The sequence below is a fragment of the Mustelus asterias genome, chromosome 2 (assembly GCF_964213995.1).
Source record: "Mustelus asterias chromosome 2, sMusAst1.hap1.1, whole genome shotgun sequence".
NCBI classification, from domain to species: Eukaryota; Metazoa; Chordata; class Chondrichthyes; order Carcharhiniformes; family Triakidae; genus Mustelus; species Mustelus asterias.
Window position 1 is genome coordinate 106,450,837 of NC_135802.1, and position 25,516 is coordinate 106,476,352.

Consider the following 25,516-nt stretch of genomic DNA (forward strand, 5'->3'; position numbering starts at 1 on the left):
ACTTGTTCATAAATTTTTCAGTTTTGCAATGTAAACATCTATAGCTAGAAATTGATAGTTTTATAGACAGAGATGATGGCTGTAACTCTCAACGCACTTCCATCTCAAAAACTGCCTTTATCCTCAGCATTCAAAGCCGGATTGAAATTCCAATTCAAACCATAGGCTACAGATGGAAGCAGAGGCCAGAATGGGCAGGATATGCCCAGCATACATCTATAACATTAAATAACCAATGTCACTGCTCAATTTAATAATTTTACATGGATTTTTCACGTTTAACTTGTTTTTTCTACTTGTGCGTATTTACTTCAATGAAGGAAAATGCTGGCTGACGACCACAAGATCACATTCGAGCAATCTGGCTTGTTTTATGTTCCCATTGACAAATCTTAGCCCTAGAAAAAAACTTTGCCACCTTAATATTTATTCAATCAAATAATTGATATCATCAGATAGCGAAGTGCTCATTACTGGTTGTCTTATGGATGAGTAATACTATGAAATATGGAACCTTATGCTACAATGACTCTGAAGTCACAATTTTAGGAGATGTGACATGACAAGGTGTGCTGGATGTAAGACACTATGTAAACAGCATTTAGCTCACCATTGCTGGAATTTTTTTTGAAAAATAGATGTATTTTAACAGTTTAGTCAGTGGTAGACTTTAAAAAGTGTGCAGATCAATACACAGACTAGAACATGGATGCTCATGATTTAGGATCCTTTTTAAAAAGCAGGAATTAATACGGAAAACAAATGGAGCTAAACTGTTTAAGAAAACAAATTCTAATTTATTGAGCTATTGTAATAATCAGCATTCACTCTGTCAAGTCACAATCTTCAGCAGTATACATCGCTTTAAAAATGCTCAGGAATAAATTGAAACAAATTAAATGATATTCATGTTACTCAAAAGTCTTTAAACCATTTCCTTTTCTGAGATATGTCCTGATAGAATCTCGTTAAAGGCACGATTGGATCACTTTGCGGAAAATTAACATTTCCACTTGATTTAATCATTTTCTTGAAGTTGATTCATTTTGGTGTTGAAGATGAACATTGTCATCATCAGGGAATGCAGTACATTTTTCATTTCTGTATTAGCATTTAACTGCTATATAAATCATTCAGCTCCTCACCCAAGTCTCACTGTTGCACTTAAGCAGTATTGAGTGGCAACTTCAGGGTTCTGAAGATCAACATTCATTTCATGCGAGTTGGAAGAAAAAGAGCACTTTCCCATCAGTGTGTTGAATTCAAAGCCAGGTAGTTAATGTTGGGGTTCTATACCAACCCAAGCACCATCCATTCTTCAATCTTTTTAAAAATTGTGAATACATAAAATGAAAATCACACTACTCGACTCATTTGCTAAGTGCAGCTAAACTGACCAGAAGATTGATTTCCAATCTGTGCTAAATGAGTGAATATTAGTTGAAGTGGCAGCAAGGGTATTATAACTGTCGTTAAGGGAAAAAAACATCAGCTAGCTACTGAAGGACTCTACGGTAAACTTCCAGTGAATTTGAGGTTTTATCTGATATGTAAAACTACTCTTTAGTCACTTCGTAAAAGATATGTTTGGCATTATACAATTTGAACCATTGAAAATGTAAACATGATTCTAAACAAATTTTAATTAAGGCAAAAGGAAAGGGAACTAAACCAGGACTCCTTGTATGAGAGAAATAGAAGGTAGATGGGAAAAGTGTGTTTGTTGCATGCAAGGTGAATTATTCAAGTGAGAACCAGGCCAGTTACAATAATTTGAGGGAAGAAGTGACGAGAGAATAAGAGAATAGAAAATGGCAGTTAACATAAAAGGGAGCCCAAAAATCTTCTACTGCCAGAGTAGGTCCTAAGTTTGCAGATGATACAAAGATATGCAGAGGGACAGGTAGTATTGAGGAAGCGGGGGGGTTGCATAAAGACTTGGACAGGTTAGGAGGGTGGGCAAAGAAGTGGCAGATGGAATACAATGTGGAAAATTGTGAGGTTATGCACTTTGGAAGGAGGAATGGAGGCATAGACTATTTTCTAAATGGGAAAATGCTTAGGAAATCAGAAACACAAAGGGACTTGGGAGTCATTGTTCAAGATTCTCTTAAAGTTAACATGCAGGTTCAGTCAGCAGTTAGGAAGGCAAATGTAATGTTAGCATTCATGTCGAGAGGGCTAGAATGCAAAAGCAGGGATGTAGTTCTAAGGCTGTATAAGGTTTTGGTCAGACCCCATTTGGAGTACTGTGAGCAGTTTTGAGCCCCATATCTAAGGATGGATGTGCTGGCCTTGGAAAGGGTCCAGAGGAGGTTCACAAGAACGATCCCTGGAACGAAGGGCTTGTCGGTTGAGGACTCTGGGTCTGTACTCATTGGAGTTTAGAAGGTGGAGGGGGGGATCTTATTGAAACTTACAGGATACTGCGAGGCCTGGATAGAGTGGACGTGGAGACGATATTTCCACTAGTCGGAAAAACTAGAATCAGAGGGCACAACTTCAGGCTAAAGGGACGATCCTTTAAAACAGAGATGAGGAGGAATTTCTTCAGCCAAAGAGTGGTGACTCTGTGGAACTCTTTGCCGCAGAAGGCTGTGGAGGCCAGGTCATTGAGTGTCTTTAAGATAGAGATAGATAGGTCCTTGATTAATAAGGGGGTCAGGGGTTATGGGGAAAAGGCAGGAGAATGGGGATGAGAAAAATATCAGCCATGATTGAATGGCGGAGCAGACTCGATGGGCTGAGTGGCCAAATTCTGCTATGTCTTATGGTCCTATTAGCGACAATGGTGATGTATGCTGGGGTGCAATGGAATGTTAGAATACTAAAAGGAGTACTTTGTATTGATATTTACTAAGGAAGTAGATGCTGAAAAATAAGGGTAGAAGAGGAGATGACAGAGGTAGGGAGAGCCATCATGGATGCAATGGGCTGAATAACCTCATTCTGTACCAGAATAACTATGACACTATGAATGAAGTGAAAATGAACAGAAAGAATGGAGTGTAAAGGCTGATTCGGCTTAAGAGTGATAGTCTGGATGGCTTGCGGCCTGGGTTACTAAGGGGTGAGGATGGCAAAAGGGGTACTCTCTAGATATGGGAAGGCGCTAGACATTACATCCTTATTCAAAAAAAAAGATGCAAAGATATTCCTTGTAACTACAGGCTGGTCAGTTTAACACCAGCAGTGGGTAAGTTTTTAGAAACAGGAATAGGAAAAAGATCAACAGATGCTTGTTGAAGTCTGAGCTAATTAGAGAGATCCAGCACGACCTGTAGAAGACATGTGCTCAAGTAGTCTAATTGATTTTCCAAGATGTTACAGAGAAGGTTGAAGGCAGCAAAGCTGTGGATGTCATCTATGGATTTTAAGAAAGTGTTTGACAAAGTACCATATATAAAAGGCTGGTGAACAAAGTTGAGGCTCATTGAATAATGAGATCAGTGTCAGCTGGCTAAAGAAATTACTTAAGAACAGAAAGCAGTGAGTTGTGATGAATAGTTGATTTTCAGACAGGAGGACAATAGACAGGTGCCGTTCAATCTGGCACCATAATTTCTTTTTTGATTTGTACAGAAATTGGATATTGGAATAAAGAAGATTTGCCAAGGGTTCCAAACTGAGGTGTGGCAAACAGTGAGAAATGATACCAATCTCCTGCAACAGGATTTAAATAGGCTAGCAGATTAGGCAGACATGTGACAAGTATGAGGTGATGCATTTTGGCAGAAGGGATAGGGAGAGGCATTATAGACTTAATGGCAAAGTTCTAAAGAATGTGCAGGGATAGGGGAACCTAGGAGCTCATCTGCATCGATCATTGGAGGTGGCTTGACATGTTGATAGAGTAATTCATAAAGCACGTGGGATTATGGGCTTCATGAGTACAGGTATTGAGTACAAAAGCAGAGTTGTGCTGAACCTTTATAAAACTGGCTGGGCCACAACTAATTGTGTTCACCACACTTTAGGAAGGATGCAAGGGTCCATGAAAAGGTGCAGAGGAAATTTACAAGAATAACTCGAGATGAGGAATTTTAGCTACAATGTTGGCATAAAAAAGATGGGGTTGTCCTCCGTGGAGGAAAGGAGGTTAAGGGGAGATTTAATAGAGGTGTACTAAATTATGGCAGATTTGAATAAGGTAGATAATGAAAAGCTGCTCCCATTATTTGTGGATACAAAGACCAGGAGGGTTTAAGGTAAGAGATACAGGGAAGAACTTTTCACACAGGGAGTGGTAAAGTCTTGGAACTCACTGCCCATGAAGGGTGGTGAAAGTGGAGACAATCAATGGTTTCAAAAGGAAATTGGATAGGGACATGAGGGCAATAAATTTGCAGGGCTAAGAGGATAGAATGGGGCAGTGGGACAGAATGGATTACCGTACAGAAAACTGGTATGGACTCGGGGCCTGAATGGCCTCCTTCTGTGTTGTAATGAGAATATTCAATCCAGAATTTTCAGGACATGAAGGCAGCAAAAAAAAATTCACCAGTTCCAGGCTTACTTTAACAGATCTTTTTCCTATTATGTTTATAGGTGTTGGCTGGGATTCTCTGGTTTCACTCACCACACCACCATTGCCAGCGAAAACGTAACTCAGTCAAAATTCCATTCACTACAGCGGGATTGGAGAATCCCAGTCGAGGGCGAGATAGGAGAATTCCAGCTGTTACCTTCAAGTCAAAATTGTTTATAGTTCCATTTCTTTCCTCACCAACCCACCCTCCAATCTGACAATTGTCTTCAGAATGCGGTTATCACCAATGGTCACTATGACGTGTGGTGTTGCTGGTTTGTGCTAAAAAAAATTGATCTCAGCTGAGGCTGCATCGGCGGCACTAGAGGCAGCTTCAGTGTGGAGAGGGTAGGTATGAGAAGGAAAAACAGTACAATTCCTGCTGCTGCTGATTATCCAATAAATCGTTTGTTCTCCGTTGAGATTAGCATTCTCTCTGTTTTAAATATCCTACTAATAATCATTGTTTAGGTTTTATGTGAAAAAATCCCCTTGGAGAAGATAATAGAGGTTTAATGGAGACCTTTAGACCTCTTGTATGGCTGAACAGCTTCAGGAAAGAAGAAATCTTGGGCAGAAACAAACTCCTTATTTCACATTTTTAAGTCATAAAATCCCTACAGTGCAGAAGGAGGCCATTCAGCCCATTGAGTCTGCACCGACCACAATCCCACCCAGCCCCTATTCCCGTAGCCCCAGGTATTTTCCCTGCTGGTCCCCGACACTAAGTGGCAATTTAGCACGGCCAACCAACATAACCTGCACATCTTAGTATTGTGGGAGGAAACCAGAGCACCCGGAGGAAACCCACACAAAACCGGGGAGAATGTGCAAACTCCACACAGCCAGTGGCCCCAGCCGGGAATCTAACCCAGGTCCCTGGCGCTATGAGGCAGCTGTGCTAACCACTGTGCCGCCCTGTTCAGATAGCCTTAATAATGCAAGCATCCTTTATTTAGACTCTTCATAATTCTACTTAACTTATGTTCAGGGAAGCGAAATAGATAGAAATCTAAATGTAAAGTTTGCTGGCATATGATCATAGAATAAAATACAACATAAAAGATGCTGACAAAACGGAAAGTTCAGTCAAATGTTGTAATTTGTATTCTGCATGGATCCTAATCTTTGAATATTACAAATATTTAGGACCTCATATTAAATCATTTTAAACCATGTACAACTCATTCAGTTGTCCATATAAAATGCTAATATAGAAAAGTAAATTAAAGCAAAATATTGCAGACTCTGGAAGCGCAAACTAAGAACTAAGTGCTTGAAAAACTCAGGCAATCTGGCAACATGCGTGGAGTGAGAAACAGAGTTAATGTTTCAAGTCCAATATGACTCTTCTTTGGAGAGTGAAATTGGACTCAAAAGGTTAACTCTGTTTCTCTGTCTCTCTCTCTATAGATGCTGCCAGACTGACTGAGTTTTTCCAGCACTTTATTTTTATTTAATATAGAAATGAATTCCTTAGTCATGTAACCAACAAAGATTGCCACAAGATGGCACTAGTGATGTCTAATATACCTTTAGAAACAGAACTCCATTAAATGATTTAACGTACATATCACCATTATGGCTTGCAATTCTTTTCCAGATTACAATGCTATAAATCAACCTGTACATGCAAGCTACTGTAAAATCTCACTAAGCAACAACCACAGAAAAACAACAGCCAGTGGCTTGCCAAACTAGGTGGAAACAGGTGGGCCACAGCCTTGTCATTTGCTCGCCTTCCAAACCAGAATGAGCAAGAATTAGTTTGAATGTTCATGACTTGCTAGCCCACTGTTCCCACCAACGTTTTACCCACATACAATCTGGTGGATCAAAGGCAAAACTTCACACAAGTGTGGTGCTGATGAAGAAGGAATTAAACTTAAGTTTGAAATCTTATTTGCTTCAAAAATCTTGAACTTTACTATGGGCTATTAGTTTTACGAAGTGGAGATGCCGGCGTTGGACTGGGGTGAACACAGTAAGAAGTCTCACAACACCAGGTTAAAGTCCAACAGGTTTATTTGGTAGCAAATACCATAAGCTTTCGGAGCGCTGCTCCTTCGTCAGATGGAGTCCATCTGACGAAGGAGCAGCGCTCCGAAAGCTTCTGGTATTTGCTACCAAATAAACCTGTTGGACTTTAACCTGGTGTTGTGAGACTTCTTACTCTATTAGTTTTACAGCATAGTTGATATCCATTGCAAACAATTATTTTACAAGACAAATTACAACAAGTTTTAACAATTTTTTCAATAACATTTTCTAACACATGCAGCAAATTCCATTTAACTGTGGAAATGTTCATTAGTAATTGCACATACAAATAAATGAATTAGGAGCTATTCAGCCCCTCAAGCCTGCTCTGTCCTTTTGTAAGATCATGACTGATCTGATGTGGTCACAACTCTATTTTCCTACCTACCTGCTGTACCTTTTGCCTGTTGTCGATCAAGAATCTATCTAGCTCAACCTTATACATATTGAAGGACCCTGTCCCACAGTTCTCTGGGGAAGAAAATTCCACAAACTAACAACAATTTTTCTGAGAGAAAAAAATATCTTCTTACCTCAGCCTTAAATGAAACCCTCTAATTTGTAAACTGCTGCCCCATAGTTCCAGTCTCTCTCCTTGGGGAAAACTTCCTCTCAGCATCCAACCGGTCAAATCCCCTCAGGATCTTATGCATTTCAATAAGATCACCTCTTATTCTTCTAAACTCCAATGGATACAGTTCAAGCTTGTCTAACTTTTGCTCATCAGAACCAACCCCCCACCCCACCACCCCCCCCCCCCCGCCACTCCCCTGCCCCGCATCCCAGGAGTGTGTTAATTATCTTTTTGAAATGAGATTCCAGATGGGATCTCACCAAGGCCCTGTACAACTGCCATAATCCCTACTTTCATATTCCACTTAGCTTGCAATATACACCAACATTCACGATGCCTTCCTCGTCACTTGTTGTAGCTGCTTTTGATTCTTGTACCAGGGCACCCAGATCCCTGTGTACCGCAGAGTTCTGCAATTTCTCTCCATTTAAATAGTGTACTGCATTTTTATTCTTCCTGCCAAAGTGGAAACGCTCACACTTTCACACATTATACACCACCTGGCAAATATTTCATCTGATTTTCACAACTGAAATCCAGTTAGCAAAACATCAAACTTTTACTGAAACATTTTAATTTATTACTTTGATGGTGAAGCTAATCTCAACTCAGATCCATGTTCATTTAATCCAGGCAAAATTATTTCCCAAACTTTTCTAAGTAGCTCGCCAGATCCAAGGTCAATTCAGAAGATGGGCTATTTTATCCAATTCTTCCAGATTGTCAATCCTACTCTCTTCTCAATTAGCATTTAACTTGTATCCAAATATATGAACAAGATCTCAAGATAGCCAGTTCTTTCAATCCAGACTAGTGAGTTAGTTCACATATGTATTCAAGTCCTGGAGTGGGACCATAACCTTTAATCTATAGTTATGGATTGTAGCCCCACTGATCTTTAATCAGTGGCTGCAAGAGCAAGTCAAAGGCTAGGAATACTGCGGTGAGTAACTCACCTCCTGACTCCCCAAAGCCTGTCCACCATCTATGTGGCACAAGTCAGGAGCATGATGGAATACTGCTTTGCACCTGCATGATGGAATACTGCTGCACCTGTCCAATTGCCTGGACAGGTGCAGTTCCAACAACACTCAAGACACTTGACACCATCCAGGACAAAGCAGCCCGCTTGATTGGCACCACATCTACAAGCATTCAATCCCTCCACCACTGCGCTCAGTAGCAGCAGTGTGTACTATCTACAAGATGCACTGCAGCAATCCACCAAAGATCCTTAGACAGCACCTTCAAAACCCACAACCACTTCCATCCAGAAGTACAAGGGCAGCAGATACATGGGAATACCAACCACTGCAAGTTCCCCTCCAAGCCACTCACTGTTCCGACTTGGAAATATATCGCTGTTCCTTCGCAGTCGCTGGGTCAAAATCCTGGAATTCCCTCTCTAACGGCATTGTGGGTCAACCCACAACACGTGGACTGCAGCGATTCAAGGCAGCAGCTCACCCCTACCTTCTTAAGGGCAACAAGCGGCACACATACCCCACGAATGAAGAAATAAAATAATACTGCCAACTAATATATTAATGCTGTGTAACAAAATGCTCATATTATTGGCAAACACTATGTTTCATATTATGCATCGCTATATTAAAACACTTTGATAAAATGTATGAACACTACAATAATCATGGCAAGCTTTATTGTAGTATGATTTACTTTCAATCTTGTCCCTGGACCTTGACTACTGTCCTTTTCTGTACTTTTAAGAAAACAAAATGATTCCAAGTTTAGTACAATCTTTTGCAATCACATTACTGAAGCTAATAATTTGACCAACCTGATTGAGGGGGTCTTCAGTCAAATCTAGGAAACCCAGATGTGGGTGGGGATTCAGCAGGTTTTATATTCATACAGTAGTGGACTGATAAAAATCAAGTGTTCTGATCAGTTGTGGGAACATGTTGTACTGTATACAGTTGTCAGCTCCTCCAACACTCTATTGCATAAATGCACAACATACCTGGGTTGGGTCCTCGCTTGAGTTTAATGGCCTATTTCCATGCTGGAATTGCATTATTCTTTGAAAAATTGCAGGCTCAATCCCCACTTGATATTCAGCAATCTGTGTCATTTAAACAGCAAGGAGCACATTGAACTGCCTCCCAACAATCCTGGCAAATGTCATAAACCAAATCAGGAATGGTCATTTGGATGTGATACAGGCCAGCAATGGTGCAAATATACTCCAGCATGTGTGAACACCTTCAAATAAATAGGAAATGAGAAAACAAAAATGTTCTTTTCTTGCCATTGTCAGAGAAAGGGGTCAAGGCATTCAGCTGCTTGAGGCCAGACCTCATTCCAAGAGGAGGAATAAAGGAATAATTAGGCAGAGCAGAAAAACTGAAGCTGATTAGGTCAGGACCTTGCCAGGCAGCTGCAATCAGACAGCAAGCAGAGGTGAAGGTCAGGAACTCACTGTGGAATTTTAGTCTTTTTTTTATAAAACTATGCAGCTTCTAGCTAGGAATAAAATCACTTGAGTAAAACTTCTGTGGAGGAGCCACTGCTTAAAGATCAAGAAGCTAGCAAATTCCCCTCCAACTCAATTTTCAAGTTTGCTGATGACACCACCGTAGTGGGTCGGATCTCAAACAATGATGAGACAGAGTACAGGAAAGAGATAGAGAATCTGGTGAACTGGTGCGATGGCAATAATCTCTCCCTCAACGTCAACAAAACAAAGGAGATAAGTCATTGACTTCAGGGAGTGTAAGTGGAGGACCTGTCCCTGTCTACATCAATGGGGACGAAGTAGAAAGAGTGAAGAGCTTCAAGTTTTTAGGTGTCCAGATCACCAACAACCTGTCCTGGTCCCCCCATGCTGACACTATAGTTAAGAAAGCCCACCAACGCCTCAGAAGACTAAGGAAATTTGGCATGTCCGCTATGATTCTCACCAACTTCTACAGATGCACCATAGAAAGCATTGCTTCTGGTTGCTTCACAGCTTGGTATGGTTCCTGCTCTGTCCAAGACCACAAGAAACTACAAAAGTTCGTGAATGTAGCCCAATCCATCACACAAGCCAGCCTTCCAGCCATTGACTATGTCGACACTTCCCACTGCCTCGGCAAAGCAGCCAGCATAACTGAGGACCCCACCCATCCCGGCCATACTCTCTTCTACCTTCTTCCGCCGGGGAAAAGATACAAAAGTCTGAGGTCATCCAACTGACTCAAGAACAGCTTCTTCCCTGCTGCCATCAGATTTTCGTTTGGACCTACCTCACATTAAGTTGATCTTTCTCTACACACTAGCTATGACTATAACGCTACATTCTGCACTCTCTCCTTTCCTTCTATGAACGGTATGCTTTGTATAGCATGCAAGAAACAATACTTTTCACTGTATACTAATACATGTGACAATAATAAATCAAATCAATTATCTTATGGACACTTGATCAATGTTATTCCTCCCCTTTTCTATTAATTTACATTGCTAAGGGTAACTGGAGGAAGTACTGAAAAATATGCAGGTATTTGATGCAAACCATCAGCACTGGCTTCAACAAAGACCAACTGGTGCATGTCAGTTTACAGACCAATCAGACTGCAAAAGAACAAAACGGAAGTGTAAGGCATGATTTGTATTCTTTTTTACTTATTCATGGGTGGGACATGGGCATCGCTGGCTCAGCCATGGGAATCGCTGTTGGGGCCAGCGGTTACTACCCATCCTGAGGAGTCAACCACATTGTTGTGGATCCAGAGTCACATGTGGGCCAGACCAGGCAAGGATGACAGATTTCCTTTCCTAAAGGACATTAGTGAATCAGATAGATTTGTTTCGACAATGGTTTCATGGTTACTGTTAAGACTTTCAGTTCCAGATTTTTATTGATTTCAAATTTCATTATCTGCCATGCTGGAATTCAAACCCAGTTCCCCAGAGCATTACCATGGGTCTCTGGATTACTAATCGAGAGAAAATACAACTACACCACAATTGCCTCCACAATAATAAAGCGTTAGGTCTAGTACCTGTTTAAAGCATCACATACCTATAAGCATAAACAGAATAACTGGATTAAAAATATGATTGAATTAACCATTCTGATAACGTGATGGATCTGGATATGGAGAAATTAATCTGCCTTTTTCCCAAAACAGAGATAAAACACATCCTTCCAACTTGGTATAAGATTAAGTCTTCCAATACAGTTTGCATGAATCCATATTTTACCAAACCACCTTCATTTTTCCTCAGTTAAGGTGAATCCAAGAGGAGCCAGGCTCCTTTGTGGATGTGTGAATCCAACGTGTTGGCCAGTGTTTGTGTTAACTAATTCTGAAAAGGGTGTACGTGGGATATTGTTTTAAATTGGAACAACAGATATAGCTAGCTGTTAAGAATTATATTGTGCCATGTTTAAATCTTGTAATTGGTAAAAGTTATGCTACTTATTTTTGCAATATTCTAATTGTTTTTTAAAGTTTAATTATTGGTGTTCACAAGTAGGCTTACTTTAACACTGCAATTAAGTTGCTGCGAAAATCCCCTAGTCACCGCATTTCGACACCTGTTCGGGTACAATGAGGGAAATTTAGCATGCCCAATGCACCTAACCAGCACGTCTTTCAGACTGTGGGAGGGAACCGGAGCAGCCAGAGGAAACCCACGCAGACACGGGGAAAACATGCAAACTCCACACAGACAGTGGCCCAAGCTGAGAATCGAACCCGGGTTCCTGGCGCTGTGAAGCAGCAGTGTTAACCACTGTAAAACCGTGCCACCCATTGTGTTAAGAACTGTGTTCTTAAATAAACTTTTTGTTGAAAAAAGTTTCCTACTGGGTCACTTGAATCATACCTGGAGTGAAACGTGTTATGCTCACAGTTGCCAAAATCAAATGTAAAATTTAGGGTCTAGGTTAACTTCACAAAACACTTTGAAGTCTCTGGCCTGGGTCTTACCAGATGGGTGGTTAAAATATTCTAAAGGACCTGAAGGTGGGGATGTAACAGCTATTTAGTATGACCAACTGTGTTGGAACTATCCCATTCATTGTACATAGACTGTTTTCCTCTCTCTCCCTATATTAAAACCAGGTAATGATTTTGATCATTCTAAACCCCATCCCCCACTCAGTGTTTAAGCGATCTACGCCTTTCTCGTGTGAATTTCTATCTAACTGGCCGAAAGAATTATACCATCAGAATGCACAGCACAAACTGGCAACAGAACCAAGTTTGAATTTCTTTGGCACGATACATTGCAGCTTTGTGCAGAGCTTCTCATATCAAGGATTCGCTTAATGAAAATAAAGCATCAGACCCACCCAAAATTACCCATTTCAGATACTACAGCCGGGATTTTCTGGTCCCACAACCGGTGGGATGGGCAGGGCAGAAAATCCCAGCTCACCCAGCTGCAGAACATCAATGCCAAACACCAAGAGGAATTTTGAGCAGGGTTTAGTAAGAAATGCTCTTGACAATACAACTTGTCCACTAAGCAACAAATAGGGCTATCTCCTTTTGAGGAACAGCAACCTCTCCAACATTCTGGTAAAATTCTGCCACCTCCTGTTGAGATTATTCAATACTGTGAAGAAAGTCAGCACGCTTCCCCCATGACAAGAGCATGTTTGTTCTTTCTCCCCCACTAGATTCCTTTTTGAACAGCCAAATTTCATAGCCATAGCCTCCACTCTTCAACCAAAGTAAATTTCTGAACTAAGTTCCATCCCCTGTTGACAGAAAGGAAGGTCAAAAGTCAAGGAGGGAGAAAGGAAATGGAATGAATAGAGTGCAGGAGAGGAGGCGAACAGGAGGGAATTCCAACTTGCCTTTTGGAACTACCCATTCAATCCATCTTCTACATCCATCCATCCTCTACTCTTCTGCTCGCCTCCTCACTTCAATTATCTGCCATAAAACAACCTGACCCAAAAATGTCTGCTTTGTTTTGACTCAGTGTGTGCAACATCACAAGAGATCAACTAGTTGTTATATTAAACAAATAGTTGAATCAATTAAGCATGAGTTCTGGCAATTCATTAAAGAAAGTCAGTAGCTCCACTATAAAATGATAAACGCAACATCTTAAAAAGTACAACAGTCACATGCACTTACCTTAAAGATGCCAACCCAGTCTTTTTGATGTGGCTTAATGTATGGAGTCAGTATGTAATGGCACTCAAGCGGAGCATGAGGGAGGTAACTTTTTGCCACATTTTGAAAGATCACATGAGCAAAATTAGATGTTTGCATCGTGCTGCTTGATGGCAGTGGACTATGAACTACATCCATTCTTCAACACAATTTCTGTAAAATCAAAAACAATTATCAAGTTGCTTAAACACATTCAGTAACTTGTTTAAATAACATGTAACACTTTTGACAGTTACATAGTCAAAATATCCCAAAGCGCTTTACAAGTGGAGAGGAGAATTGATACAGAGAACATGAATTGAGAATATGGGTAGATGGCCAAATGGGAGATCATAGAAGCTGGTTTGAGCAGGCCTTTGAAAGTAAACAGAAATAAAACGCAGGAGGTGTTTACTGTTGGGAGACAGTGCATTGAACGCATTTTTAAAGACTGCTAGTAAATTTTATGTAATAGAATAAAAGGATGTCTTCAACTAATGCAATAATTGCATCATTACTTCATAACTGACAGCACACATATTGACTTTTCAGTAAATGCTGGCTCAACAGGTTTATGATGTGGAGATGCCGGCGTTGGACTGGGGTAAGCACAGTAAAAAGTCTCACAACACCAGGTTAAAGTCCATGGACTTTATGTTATAAAGTTATGGACTTTAACCTGGTGTTGTGAGACTTCTTACTCAACAGGTTTAGGCAGTAACTAGGAAGGTCTTGGATACAACTCCTAGTCTGCTGAATTAGCTAATGTCAGCCAGTGAATAACTTCTCTAAGGCTGCTAAATGACAGTGTGAATTCATTTTTTTATGTTTTGTGCTGTTCTATGTTCTTGTTTGACAGATCACCAGCACCGGGGAATGGCGCAAGTCAAAATGATGACTTTGCTCTAAGTATTGGGCCAAATATTCAAACAGGTGCAAAGAATTTGATGCTGATATATAAATTACCACAAAACATCTATTTAAAACAGTCCAATCAGACAAAACAAGCACAAAAACTTCAGATTTTTTTTTGCTAAGTCAAGAGACAAAATGTATTATTATAGAATATAAGATCAGTTCACTAACTTTCATCTTCCATATAATACAGGACTCAGCGAACATAATGGTTCTGATTGCTGGTTAGGTGCATTGGCCATGCTAAATTCTCCCTCAGTGTACCCGAACAGGTGCCAGAGTGTGGCGACTATGGGGTTTTCACAGTAACTTCATTGCAATGTTAATATAAGCCTACTTGAGACACTAATTTATAAACTTAAAATCATCCACTGTTATGGATGCAAAATTCAAAAGTCTTTTCATCAATGTACTCAGTATTAACAGAAGGAAGCAGCATTTTGGTAAATATTCAAACATTGTTTCTGAAGACTTGCTGAGTAGCTTAGCCGTACATACCACCAGGGTCAAAGTCTGAGTTTCCCACATGTGCTGAGTTAGCTGATCTCTCAGCCATGACAGGGTGCTGCAACTGGCCTTGTACTTGGTGGAAAGAGTACTAGCCAGGATCAATGCGGTTCAGAATTTATATTAAAAATTTAGACTTTAGAATCAAAACTGAATATCTAAATTTGTAGATGTTACCAAATTGGGGAAATAGAGTGAAAGACAGTCAATACTGAGGAGGACTGCAACAACTTACAGAGTACAAGATGATATTAACAAACTTGCAGAATGAGCATATAATTGGCAAATGTATTTTTGCAAGAAATAAGGAGGTTGTGTATTATTTACAAAGTAAGACTCGAAAAAGGAGCAGAAGAGGAAAGGAATCTGGGAATACAAATCAATAAAAATAGTAACCCAGGTTAACAAGCCCATTGTAAAAGCAAACCAAGCACTAGGTTTATTTTTGGAGGGATAAACCTGGTTAGACCACACCTGGGTACAGTGTGTAATTTTGGTACATAAAGATGATAAAGAAGATAAAGAAGATTTACAAGAATATCAGAAATGCAGTGGATTATCGAGAGGATGAACAGGTCTTTTTTAGTCTCTTGAAAAGAGATGGCCAAGAGGTGGGATGGGTGATGAGCTAATATTAATCTTTAAAACTATGAATGGCTTTGACAGAATACTTCCACTTGTGGGGAAGAGCTCAAGATAGCCTCAAAGAAATCAAATGGGAATTTCAGAAGAAACGTTTTTACCAAAGGCTCTTGAGAATGTGGAATTCATTACCAGGGAGTGGTTGCAGCGAATAGTTTCAATACATTTAAGAGGAGACTAGATAAGCATGAGGTAGAAGGGAAAAGAGGGCTATGCTGATAAGAGTTAGATGAGGAAAGAAGGGAGAAGGCTCAAGTGCAGCATAAATGAATTGGTTGAGACAGGAAGGTTGTTTCTGTGTTGCATAAGCGATAATTAGAAGTTAGATTAATTTGCTTGCACATTTTCCCCCCACTTTTACCATTACCCACTAAAATACTTCACACAATAGAAAGCAACACACTGTTAGAAATACAATTCAGGTTAATTTTGCAATTATCTACCTCGTAATCAGAATATAAAATAGACAAGATATATCAATAATAGTCTTTCAGGATGTTTTGTTTTACTTTCACATAGAATGTGGTGATTTAGTTTGAATGTGAATTTATATAAATATAAAAAGAATTCACTCAGGAAGAAAGGATATTTGATGTATTGAGACAACATTGAGCAATTTGGTATCTTTTCTTATGTGGACTAACAGATGATTTATTAAGATGGGAATCATTTTATAAATTTGAGCCCAGTAACTCACTGCTGAGAATATCTTTTAGGAGATTATTCCCGAATGCAAATGCAATTAAAAAGGAAAGCCCTATCAGTCAGAGGGAAATAACAATCTAAAACAAGCTGAGTGAAATTGTCAGATTTTGTGATATGGAAAATAAGGCAATAAATTACAGAGTAGGGCATGTGGCTTGCTTTTCGTGTGAAAAGAAGCAAGTTTGATTGAAGAAAGTGGTATTTATTTGGGCTGCTATTCTATATATTCCATATTTATTTTAAAAAGCATTTAACAATTAATATCAGATTCCATCTCATTAAAGTACTTCTCAGTCTATGTACAAAAATGGAACAAATGCAAAAGGCACAATATCTAGTTCAGGTAACAAGAGGGTCCTATTATTACACCCAGGGTTACACTAACATAATTAGTTATTGGGCAGTACACAATAATGCAATACACTCAAGATGTTTATGAGAATGGCTAGCACTGCTATATCCAACCAAATATCCAAAACACATCGAACAATTTAAGCACCCACATACTCATGCACTGATTTCCTGTGGTATTGTTTTAACTCAAGCCAAAAATAATATATTATGGCATATGACAAATTGCATTTTATTAAGAGTATACTAGAATATCCACTCAAACCATTTCATAAAAATAGGAACTTTATGCCAAGGGGATGACAATACAAGGGGTATAGTCAGACATAGAGATTGATGTCGCAGACAGAAATTTATAGTGTGAAGAAGCCAAACGATGTTCACACTAATGTAAGATTTTTAATACCTTGAAAAGATTATGCTTGTGCAAAGTTCCTGTCAACTTTTTCCACTATAAATTCCTATGTCTGCATTTAGAATGCAAATTATGTATGCACATCACTAATTGAACAAATCAAGCTACCAGATGTCCAAAAGCATTTGTATTTTTTACACCCATCATTTTTTCTTCAACTAGGGTAATTATTCATCAATATTTAAAGTAGGTATTCTCTAATAATGCTTTAATATGCTTAATGAGTATGACCATTCTCGTTAATTGACTCCAGCAACTCTCTTCTAATTGGATCAAGGTGTTTATTGGGCAATGCTCTGGAAAATTATAGATAACTTACAACGAACCCTTTCTTATTGTCAGGGAGTTGTTATTGGTTAAAGGACGGCGTTAGCTGTCGGTACTGTTTATATGATAACTTGTTCATTTGTTGTTGTTGTGAGTTGTTTGCAACCTTGGAAGGCTGGTTGTGGATCACTCACAATGCATCCTAGCTGTTGGTTACACTGCTATGTTGCTTGTGCTCCTGTATTTAAAATGGCATGTTTATTGTTGATACTGTTACATCGGGTATTATCTTTATAATTTATTATTGTGAGATGGCATTTTGAAAGTGTAATGTATTTTTGTATTTGTAAATTGTTTGATAAATAAGAGTGGTGTTTATGTAACAAACTGTGCAGGTTGCATACACGGAACAGTTCTTTTGGGTGACTCCAATCCAAGCCCTTAATATGTATATTCTAGCAGCACAAAGAAGCTTTTAGCTAAGATCAAGGATCAGATCAAGCCCGGGATGGGGTGCAATGCCTTAGCATGTCAGCTTGGATCTTGTTTGTCTCTCTTGTGGAGAGCATAAATTGGATTCATTTCAAGTTTGGTTTTTGGAGCAAGCAAGGAGTTGATTTGGATTTGCCCAGTCCATCCTAAGCATTGGCTTTGTAACTTTAAGGATGGAGTAAAATTAAAAAGCCCATGACAATATTGTTTTTTGCCATGATAGAGTGATTGGTTAATGTGGCTCATGGGAGAGAACCCACACTCTGTGGGTTCAGTGACTTGTTTCTACATTTTTCATTAAAAATAATTAGGAACTTATCTTCAGAAAAAACAATTTACCATAAAATTTACAAATACGCTGCACTTGCAACCGATTCGAGAACAGCTCTTACCTTGCATTAAGTTGATCTTTCTCTATACCCTAGCTATGACTATAACACTACATTCTGCACTCTTTCGTTTCCTTCTCTATGAACGTATGCTTTGTATAGTGCACAAGAAACAATACTTTTCACTGTATGTTAATACATGTGACAATAATAAAATCAAAAATCAAACCTTTCTCTAAATTTCTCATTGTTCTTGTGTGTATTTCCATGTAGAATTTGTTCATCTGATGTGGCAAATCAGTATTAAGATGAACTACCTTGCTATGCTGGTGGCAATACATTATTAGAGAAAAATTAAATGCAGAAAAAGCTGAGGATTTGTACACTGGTAGAGAGAAAGTATAAAGCTGATATTAAGTTCAAGATGCTTTGACATGAAACATACTTATTAAATAGAACTCATATTTTCCATAAATCTAAGTGTTAAAGGTATGTGGTAAAGTCACAACTTAAAATACAATCTACTAAAGCCCTTACCCTTCTGGTAATATGCAACTAAAGCAAATAAATAGCATGATAGTGTAGCATTTAGTGAGAATTGTAAAACCATGCCGAGGCAAAAAACCTATGCCAATGGTTAGACTAAACTAATAGAGATAGCATGACACCTTTCATGACAAGTTGGAGGATATGCTGTTCTGTAAGCTTGTAATAAAAGGACAAGTAAAGCTAAAGTTCCATGGATGGCTAGAAACAGAAATTAAAATGAAATAAAAAGCAGATGATAAATGATGAATAGTTCAGCAAAGAACCAACTTCCATTCGTGGCCCCTCATGTTAGTCAATACTATTAATGGCTCTGTCTGTACAAGTGTCACATCATGTCTCCCTTCTTTAAACTTGCCAAAATCACCACTCTCCTGAAAATAAAAACACCCTTTAACTCCACCATTCTTGTAAATTATCACCCTATTTCCAATCTCTCTTTTCTCCCTAAAGTCCTTAAAGGTGTTTTCACCGCCAAAATCCATGCCTATCTTTCTTGGAACTCCAAGTTTGAATTCCTCCAATCAAGTTTCCACCCTTGCCCACAGTAGCAAAATGGCTATCAAAAACACAAATCACATTCCAAGTGATGTTGACAAAGGTAAACTGTCCCTCCTCATCCCTCTACCTGTCTGCAGCATTTGATACCAAAGCCTCACCACTGTTGTCCAGCTAACCACCATCTCTCCCAACTCCACTCCCACCTTACAATATCAGGTTGTTTGTCCAACAATCAGAACATAAGGAGTGGAAATTTCTTCCAATTAAATGTTGGGAAGATGGAAGTCATGGTTTTCAGTCCTTGCTCCAAACTCCTTTTCCTAACTATCAACTTCATCCCTTTCTCACCAAACTAGATTTTTAACTACCTCCATCATATCTGTCCCCTATATAAGGTTCCAACCACATATTCGCATCACTTATTTCCACCTCTTTAGCACAGCCCAATTTTGCCCCTGCCTCAACTCAGATGCTGCTGAAAACCGCATTCATTCTTTGTTCCCTCGAGACTTGACTATTCTAATGTATTCCTGGCTGCTCTCCCAGGTTTTGCTCTCCGTAAACTTGAGATCATCCAAAACTCTGCTGCCCACATCCAAACTTGGAACAAATTCCGTTCACCAATCATCTTTGTGCTTGTTAATCTACAATGGCTCCCTGTCAAAAGCAACAGCAGGATTTTAAAATTCTCATCCTTGTTTTCAAATTTCTGAATGGTCTAATCTCACCCCTTTCCAACTCATCCCATAACCATTAAAAGACATCTGCACTCATCTAATTCTGACCTCTGCAGCATTCCTTTGCCTTGGTCCTAAACTCTGGAATTCCCTCCCCACCCTATTGCATCTCTAATTTTTCCTTTAAAACACTGTTTAAAACCTACCTACTTGACCAAGCTCTTGGTCATCTGACCCAGAGGGCTAGAGTTAATGTTTCCTGCCAATGGGTTTAAAGATGGGGCTCATTAAATCCAGTGGGCAGTCTAACTTTCGCGACCAGCTCCTACCACAATTATATCCGGGATGTCAGATGGCCTGATTAATGCACACTGAAGGGTCTCATCCCACTGCCACCAGGATTTAACCGGCGGTAGGATAGGCCCAAGCCAAATGCACTATCTGGCATGTTTCCCTGTGGGGGTAGTGGCAACTGGAGTGTCTCTCCTGAATCCACTAAAGGGCCACCTAGTACATGGCCTGCAGCCCCAGCGCCTGCCAGCTTGACACCCAGCAAGACCCTGAAACACATACCTAAATCCTGATCCAAGGCCACATGCTTCTGTTCAGAGGGGAAGAGCTGCTAGCTTCCGATTGACTGGCAACTCTCTGAGGGAGGAGGACTTGATCCAGATGTGTGGACATCAGCCAGCAATCCCCTCTGCAGGCTCCTCAAGTTTGCTGCAACATTTTAGCCTGGGGTGAGGGGGCAAGGAGTCCAACACCTTGTATCTCTTTACATGGCTCAGTATCATATTAAGTTTTATAAAGCTCCTCTGAAGTGCCTTAAAGATGCTATATAAATAAGTTGCTGTCAAATACAAAAAGTACTGATAAAGGACATAGAAGAAAGCAAAGAGACTGTATGAGAATAGATTAAAAGCTAACATAAAACCATAAAAGTATTTTATGTCACAGCATCAGAGGTGGCAGTATATAAATTGGATTGAATAACAAGGAACAAGGAGTATTTAAAAAGTTGACGATGCTCAAAGTAGAAAAGTCACCCAGCCCAGATGGGATGCGTGTTAGTTGCTCAAAGAAGAAAGTGGAAATTACAAACGCCCTAGTCACAATCTTCCAATCCTGTCTATTATGGGTCGGTAAGAGTACAGCAAACAATACATTCCTGGTCAAAAAACGGGAGGGGGATAAATCTGCAACTACAGGCCAGTCAGGTTAAAATTACTGTGGGCACACCAGAGATAATAATCTGGGATAAAATTAATTGGCAATTGGAAAAAAAGGTCAATAAATGAAAGCCAGCATACTTAAATACAATTACCAGTAGCGTTTCACTAACTTGATTGATCTTGTTTGATGGGATAATAGAAAGGGTTGGCATTTACTTGGACTTTCAAAAAGCATCTGATAAAGTACCATATTTAGTTGGCAAAACTGAAGGATTTAAGGCGCAGTTGTTGCATGGATCATGAAACTGGCTAAGAGACAGAAAACAGAGTGTAGTTGTGAATGGTTGTTTTACAGATTGGAGGGCAGTATTCAGCCAAATGTTCAGTCATTTTAACCCTACGATCAGTGTTGGGACCACTCTTTTGGATATATATTAATTCCCCAGACTTGGATATATGGGGCAAAATTTCAAAGTTGGCACATACCATAACATTCAAATGTAGCTAATAGTGAGGAGGATAGTAATAAACTTTAAAGGACATAAACTGGCGCTATGAGCGGACACAAGGCAGATGAAAGCAGAGAAGCCAGAAGTGATGCATTTTCATAGTAAAATAAAAGCAATACAAACTAAATGGTACAATTTTAAATGAGCTGCAGGTGTACGTACATGTCTTGGAAGGTGGCACGATAAGTTAAGGTGGCTGCTAAAAACACATATGGATTCCTTAGCTTCACAAATAGAAGCATAGAGTACAAAAGCAAGAAAGTTATAATAAACGTTTGTAATTGCAGGTTAGACCCAAGGTGAAGTATTGTGGCCAATGCTGGGCATCACACTTGAGGCACATCAAATCCTTTACAGAGGATGCAAAGGGCATTTATTAGAATGGAACTAGGGATGAGGGACTTCAGTTATATGGAGAAACTGGGTTATTTCCTTAATGTGGAGATGCCGGCATTGGACTGGGGTAAACACAGTAAGAATTATTTCCTTAAAGCAGAGACAATAAAGGGCAGATTTTAGGTGGTGCTCAAAAAACTGCAACCAGTGACCTACAAATTGAGGTCAATTGCAAAAGAACAACTGGTGATAGAAGGGAAAGAATCCCACAGCAAGTTCTTCTGATTCAGATGAAGGTGATTATCCAGATTCCTTTGGTAGGAAGAACAAAAGGCATAATTATTTTTAAGGAGGTGAGAAATGAGTAAATGTTGGCATGCAGAATACTTGTACTCAATAATGTACTTTGCACATGAATTAAAGTCAACATGCAGGTACAGCAAGCAATTAGGAAGACAAAGGTTATGTTATTATTGCAAGGGTTAAAGTGTAAAAAGTCTTGCTGTAACCACATAGGACTTTGAAGATATTGCAACCATGCACAGTTTCAATTTCATTGTCAAATTAAGGATATACTTGCCTTAGGTGGAAAAAGACGACTGTCTAATGAGGAGAGATTGATTACAATGGGCCTAAATACGCTGGAGTTAAAAATAAGATGATTTCATTGAAACATGTACAATGCTGACAGGACTTGACTGGCCAGATGCTAAGAGGCTGTATCCCCAACCTGAAGGGTTGATGGGAAGAAATTGAATAAGTACTTGAAGTTGCACTTCAGATATAAATTGTGGATCTTTGAAGAAAGTCATATCATTCCATTAATGAGATACAGGACATTTAAATCACATTAAGGTTTTTGTAATAATGTGATTAAATGAAGTCATTTAGGGTTTTTTTAAAGTGTTATTACATGCCTTCATGTTTCACACTGAGCATTGTGATGACCCCAGTTGATGTTACTACTGGACAAGTCAGATCTCATAGTGGAACTTGGTTTGATAGATCCTAACTTTGATTTTCTGTTTAGAAGGGTGAAGGGTAGCTACTCAGCAGTCCGCTTATGAATTTCTAACAAAAATACAAAACATTTATCGAGCAAGATTAAACTATATTATGCTACACCTTCCCCACAACTATACCTTTATAGGAACATACAAATTCCTAAGATTAACATGAGTTACAACACAAGTTACAAATCTATTTTTTATTCTCATGTTCACAGTAAGTATGCAGTCCATGTATTAATAGGCTTCCCATGTTCAGACACACCATACTCTGAAACCAAATGACAGATGCCACCCAAAGCAACTTCTGTGGAATTTTCATCAACTCCCCCAAATGCTTGTCACACTCTGAACCAACTGGTCTCCCAGAAACTGTCTTTTAACTTGAGTTTCAAATCTTCATTCTCGAAGAATTTTCCCTGGAGTTTCCTCTTAAATTATGCTTTCACTTGGACATCTTCAACAAAAATACAATTCCAGCATTTCAACCTCTCCGCAGGATCACCATGTGTATTCAAGTTTCACCCTCAATACACACAGTCATAATACTCAGCCGTATGAACAGAAAATACTGCTTCAAAGGCCCATAGTAGATCACAACCTTTGTCTTTCTCCTCTGATTTTTGTGCAAGTCCACTTTGCTTTGATTCTGCAGCTTTCTCTCTTTTATTCAGAGACTTTTTCTCTGCTCCTTAATTTCACTTAACATGACCTTTTTCAATTGCTGTTCTTATTCCTTAACTCAAGTCTCTTTCTGGGCCTCACTGATCAGACCTTCTACCGTTCTTTTGGAAAATCTGCTATCTGCAATTCCCTCTGCTCATAGAATCCCTTCAGTGCAGAAGGAAGCGATTCGGCCTGAACGGACAACAATCCCACGCAGGTCCCATCTCTGTAACGTCTGCTAATCCCCCTGTCACTAAGGGGCAATTTAGCATGGCCAATCAACCTAATATCTTTGAGCTGTTGGGAGGAAATCTGAGCACCCAGAGCAAACTCAGGAGACACGGGGACAATGTGCAAATTTCACAGTCACCCTGGGCCAGAATTGAACCCAGGTCTCTGACACTGTGGGGCAGCAGTGCTAACCATTGTGCCACCATGCCATCCTGTCCAGCTTCTCCTGACACCTGATTCTAACCAAAATAAAAATGCTTCCTGTTTTTCCACGTTTGTGTTCTCCTTGCTACAAGGCAACAGCACAGGTTTTTTTCTCTACTTTCAAAGTGCTCAAACCTCATTAAAAATGCAGGTATATAAACAAACCCACAAACTGCAGGCATCACTCTAAAGTGAAACCAAAACTCAGGTTCCCCATTTCTTAATATACAATTAAACTTAAACCAAAGCTTACTCCTAACACCCACAAGACAAACATAGGTTACTCTACTTCCAAATAATTTATTTTCCTACAGGAAAACAGACAAGTAGATACTTACGGGGTTTCCCTTGCTACCATATCGATAATATGACTAGTCACAGTGGGATCCCTGCCCTTTGACTAAACAAAAATCCAAAATACAGGTGCCCTTGAACTAGTTATCACCCACAGCCAAATGCTTGTGTCGCCTTTAAATGTATCCGAAATAGAATCCAATTTTACATCGTAGTCCTTCATTATAAGTCACAGCTAAAATGAATTTCCAAAGAATACTTAGAGCACATTTATTTACAGAATCATAGAATCCCTACAGTGCAGGAGGCGGCCATTTGGCCCATTGAGCCTGCAACAACAACAATCCCAGCCAGGTCCCATCCCCGCAATCCCACATACATCCCCCCCAAACCAATCCCCCTGACACATAGAAACCCTACAGTGCAGAAAGAGGCCATTTGGCCCATCGAGTCTGCACCGACCACAATCCCACACAGGCCTTACCCCCATCCCTACAACCTAATCCGCTCATTTTCGGACTGTGGGAGGAAACCCACGCAGACACGGGGAGAAGGTGCAAACTCCACACTGACCCAAGGCCGGAATTGAACCCAGGTCCCTGGAGCTGTGAGACAGCGGTGCTAACCACTGCGCCACCGTGCTGCCCACTATAGCATTTTTTTTCAAATAAAAATAAACGAAGAGAATATTTTAATCAAAATATTCGGCGAGACCAGGTGATGATTACAAAGATCAGTATACATTAGGCGAAAACTATAACAAGATCACAAGGATATGGCAGCGATTGAGAAACAAAAATACAACCCAGAAACAGCAGTGACTGACAGGCGGCTCCTTGGCCTCAATGATACTCCCCCGGGGTAGATGGCAGGCCGCGGAGCCGGACCAGCCGCAGCCGTTTGAACAAGGCCCCGGTGATCGCTATCCCTGGACCCCGGGCGGAGGGCCGCAGTTTAATCCCCAGAAAGCGTTTGATTCCCCCCACAGGGGTCGCGGAATATTTCACTGTGGCCCCGGCACCACAACCATCGACACAAAACGCCCCCACTCAGCTGGAGACTGCCGAGGAGTCCCGAATAGAGCCGATCCCCACTTGGCCGTGAGCCGCTCACTCACCGGGACACCGCCGTCACCCCGAGTTCTCTCTCCCCGCAAACATCGTCACCAAAACCCCGGCGCCATCGCTCCGCCTGTGACATCAACCACATCCGCTGCTGACAACTTCCGGAGCAAAGGGCAACAGCAGGGGACCGGCCGAGGGGGTTGGGTGGGGAATTAGCAACTGGGACGGGGGGTGTGGAGAATTAGCAACTGTGACGGGGGGGTGTGGAGAATTAGCAACTGGGACGGGGGGGTGTGGAGAATTAGCAACTGGGACGGGGGGTGTGGGGAATTAGCAACTGGGGGGGTGTGGGGAATTAGCAACTGGGGGGGGGGGGGTGGGGAATTAGCAACTGGGGGGGGGGGGGTGGGGAATTAGCAACT

General features: G+C 40.3%; 1 protein-coding gene across 1 annotated transcript in view; it reads right to left on the minus strand.

Annotated features, from left to right (window-relative positions):
• The window catches only part of tax1bp1b (Tax1 (human T-cell leukemia virus type I) binding protein 1b), a 137,053-nt gene extending 111,781 nt beyond the window's left edge, over positions 1-25,272 (minus strand). The window contains exons 1-2 of the mRNA XM_078239869.1: positions 25,148-25,272; positions 13,247-13,438 (exon numbers count right to left, since the gene is read on the minus strand). Of these exons, the coding sequence (XP_078095995.1) occupies positions 13,247-13,423 (177 nt within the window). The 5' untranslated portion in view covers positions 13,424-13,438; positions 25,148-25,272. The remainder of the gene's footprint in view (positions 1-13,246; positions 13,439-25,147) is intronic.
• Positions 25,273-25,516: the final 244 nt, after the last annotated feature.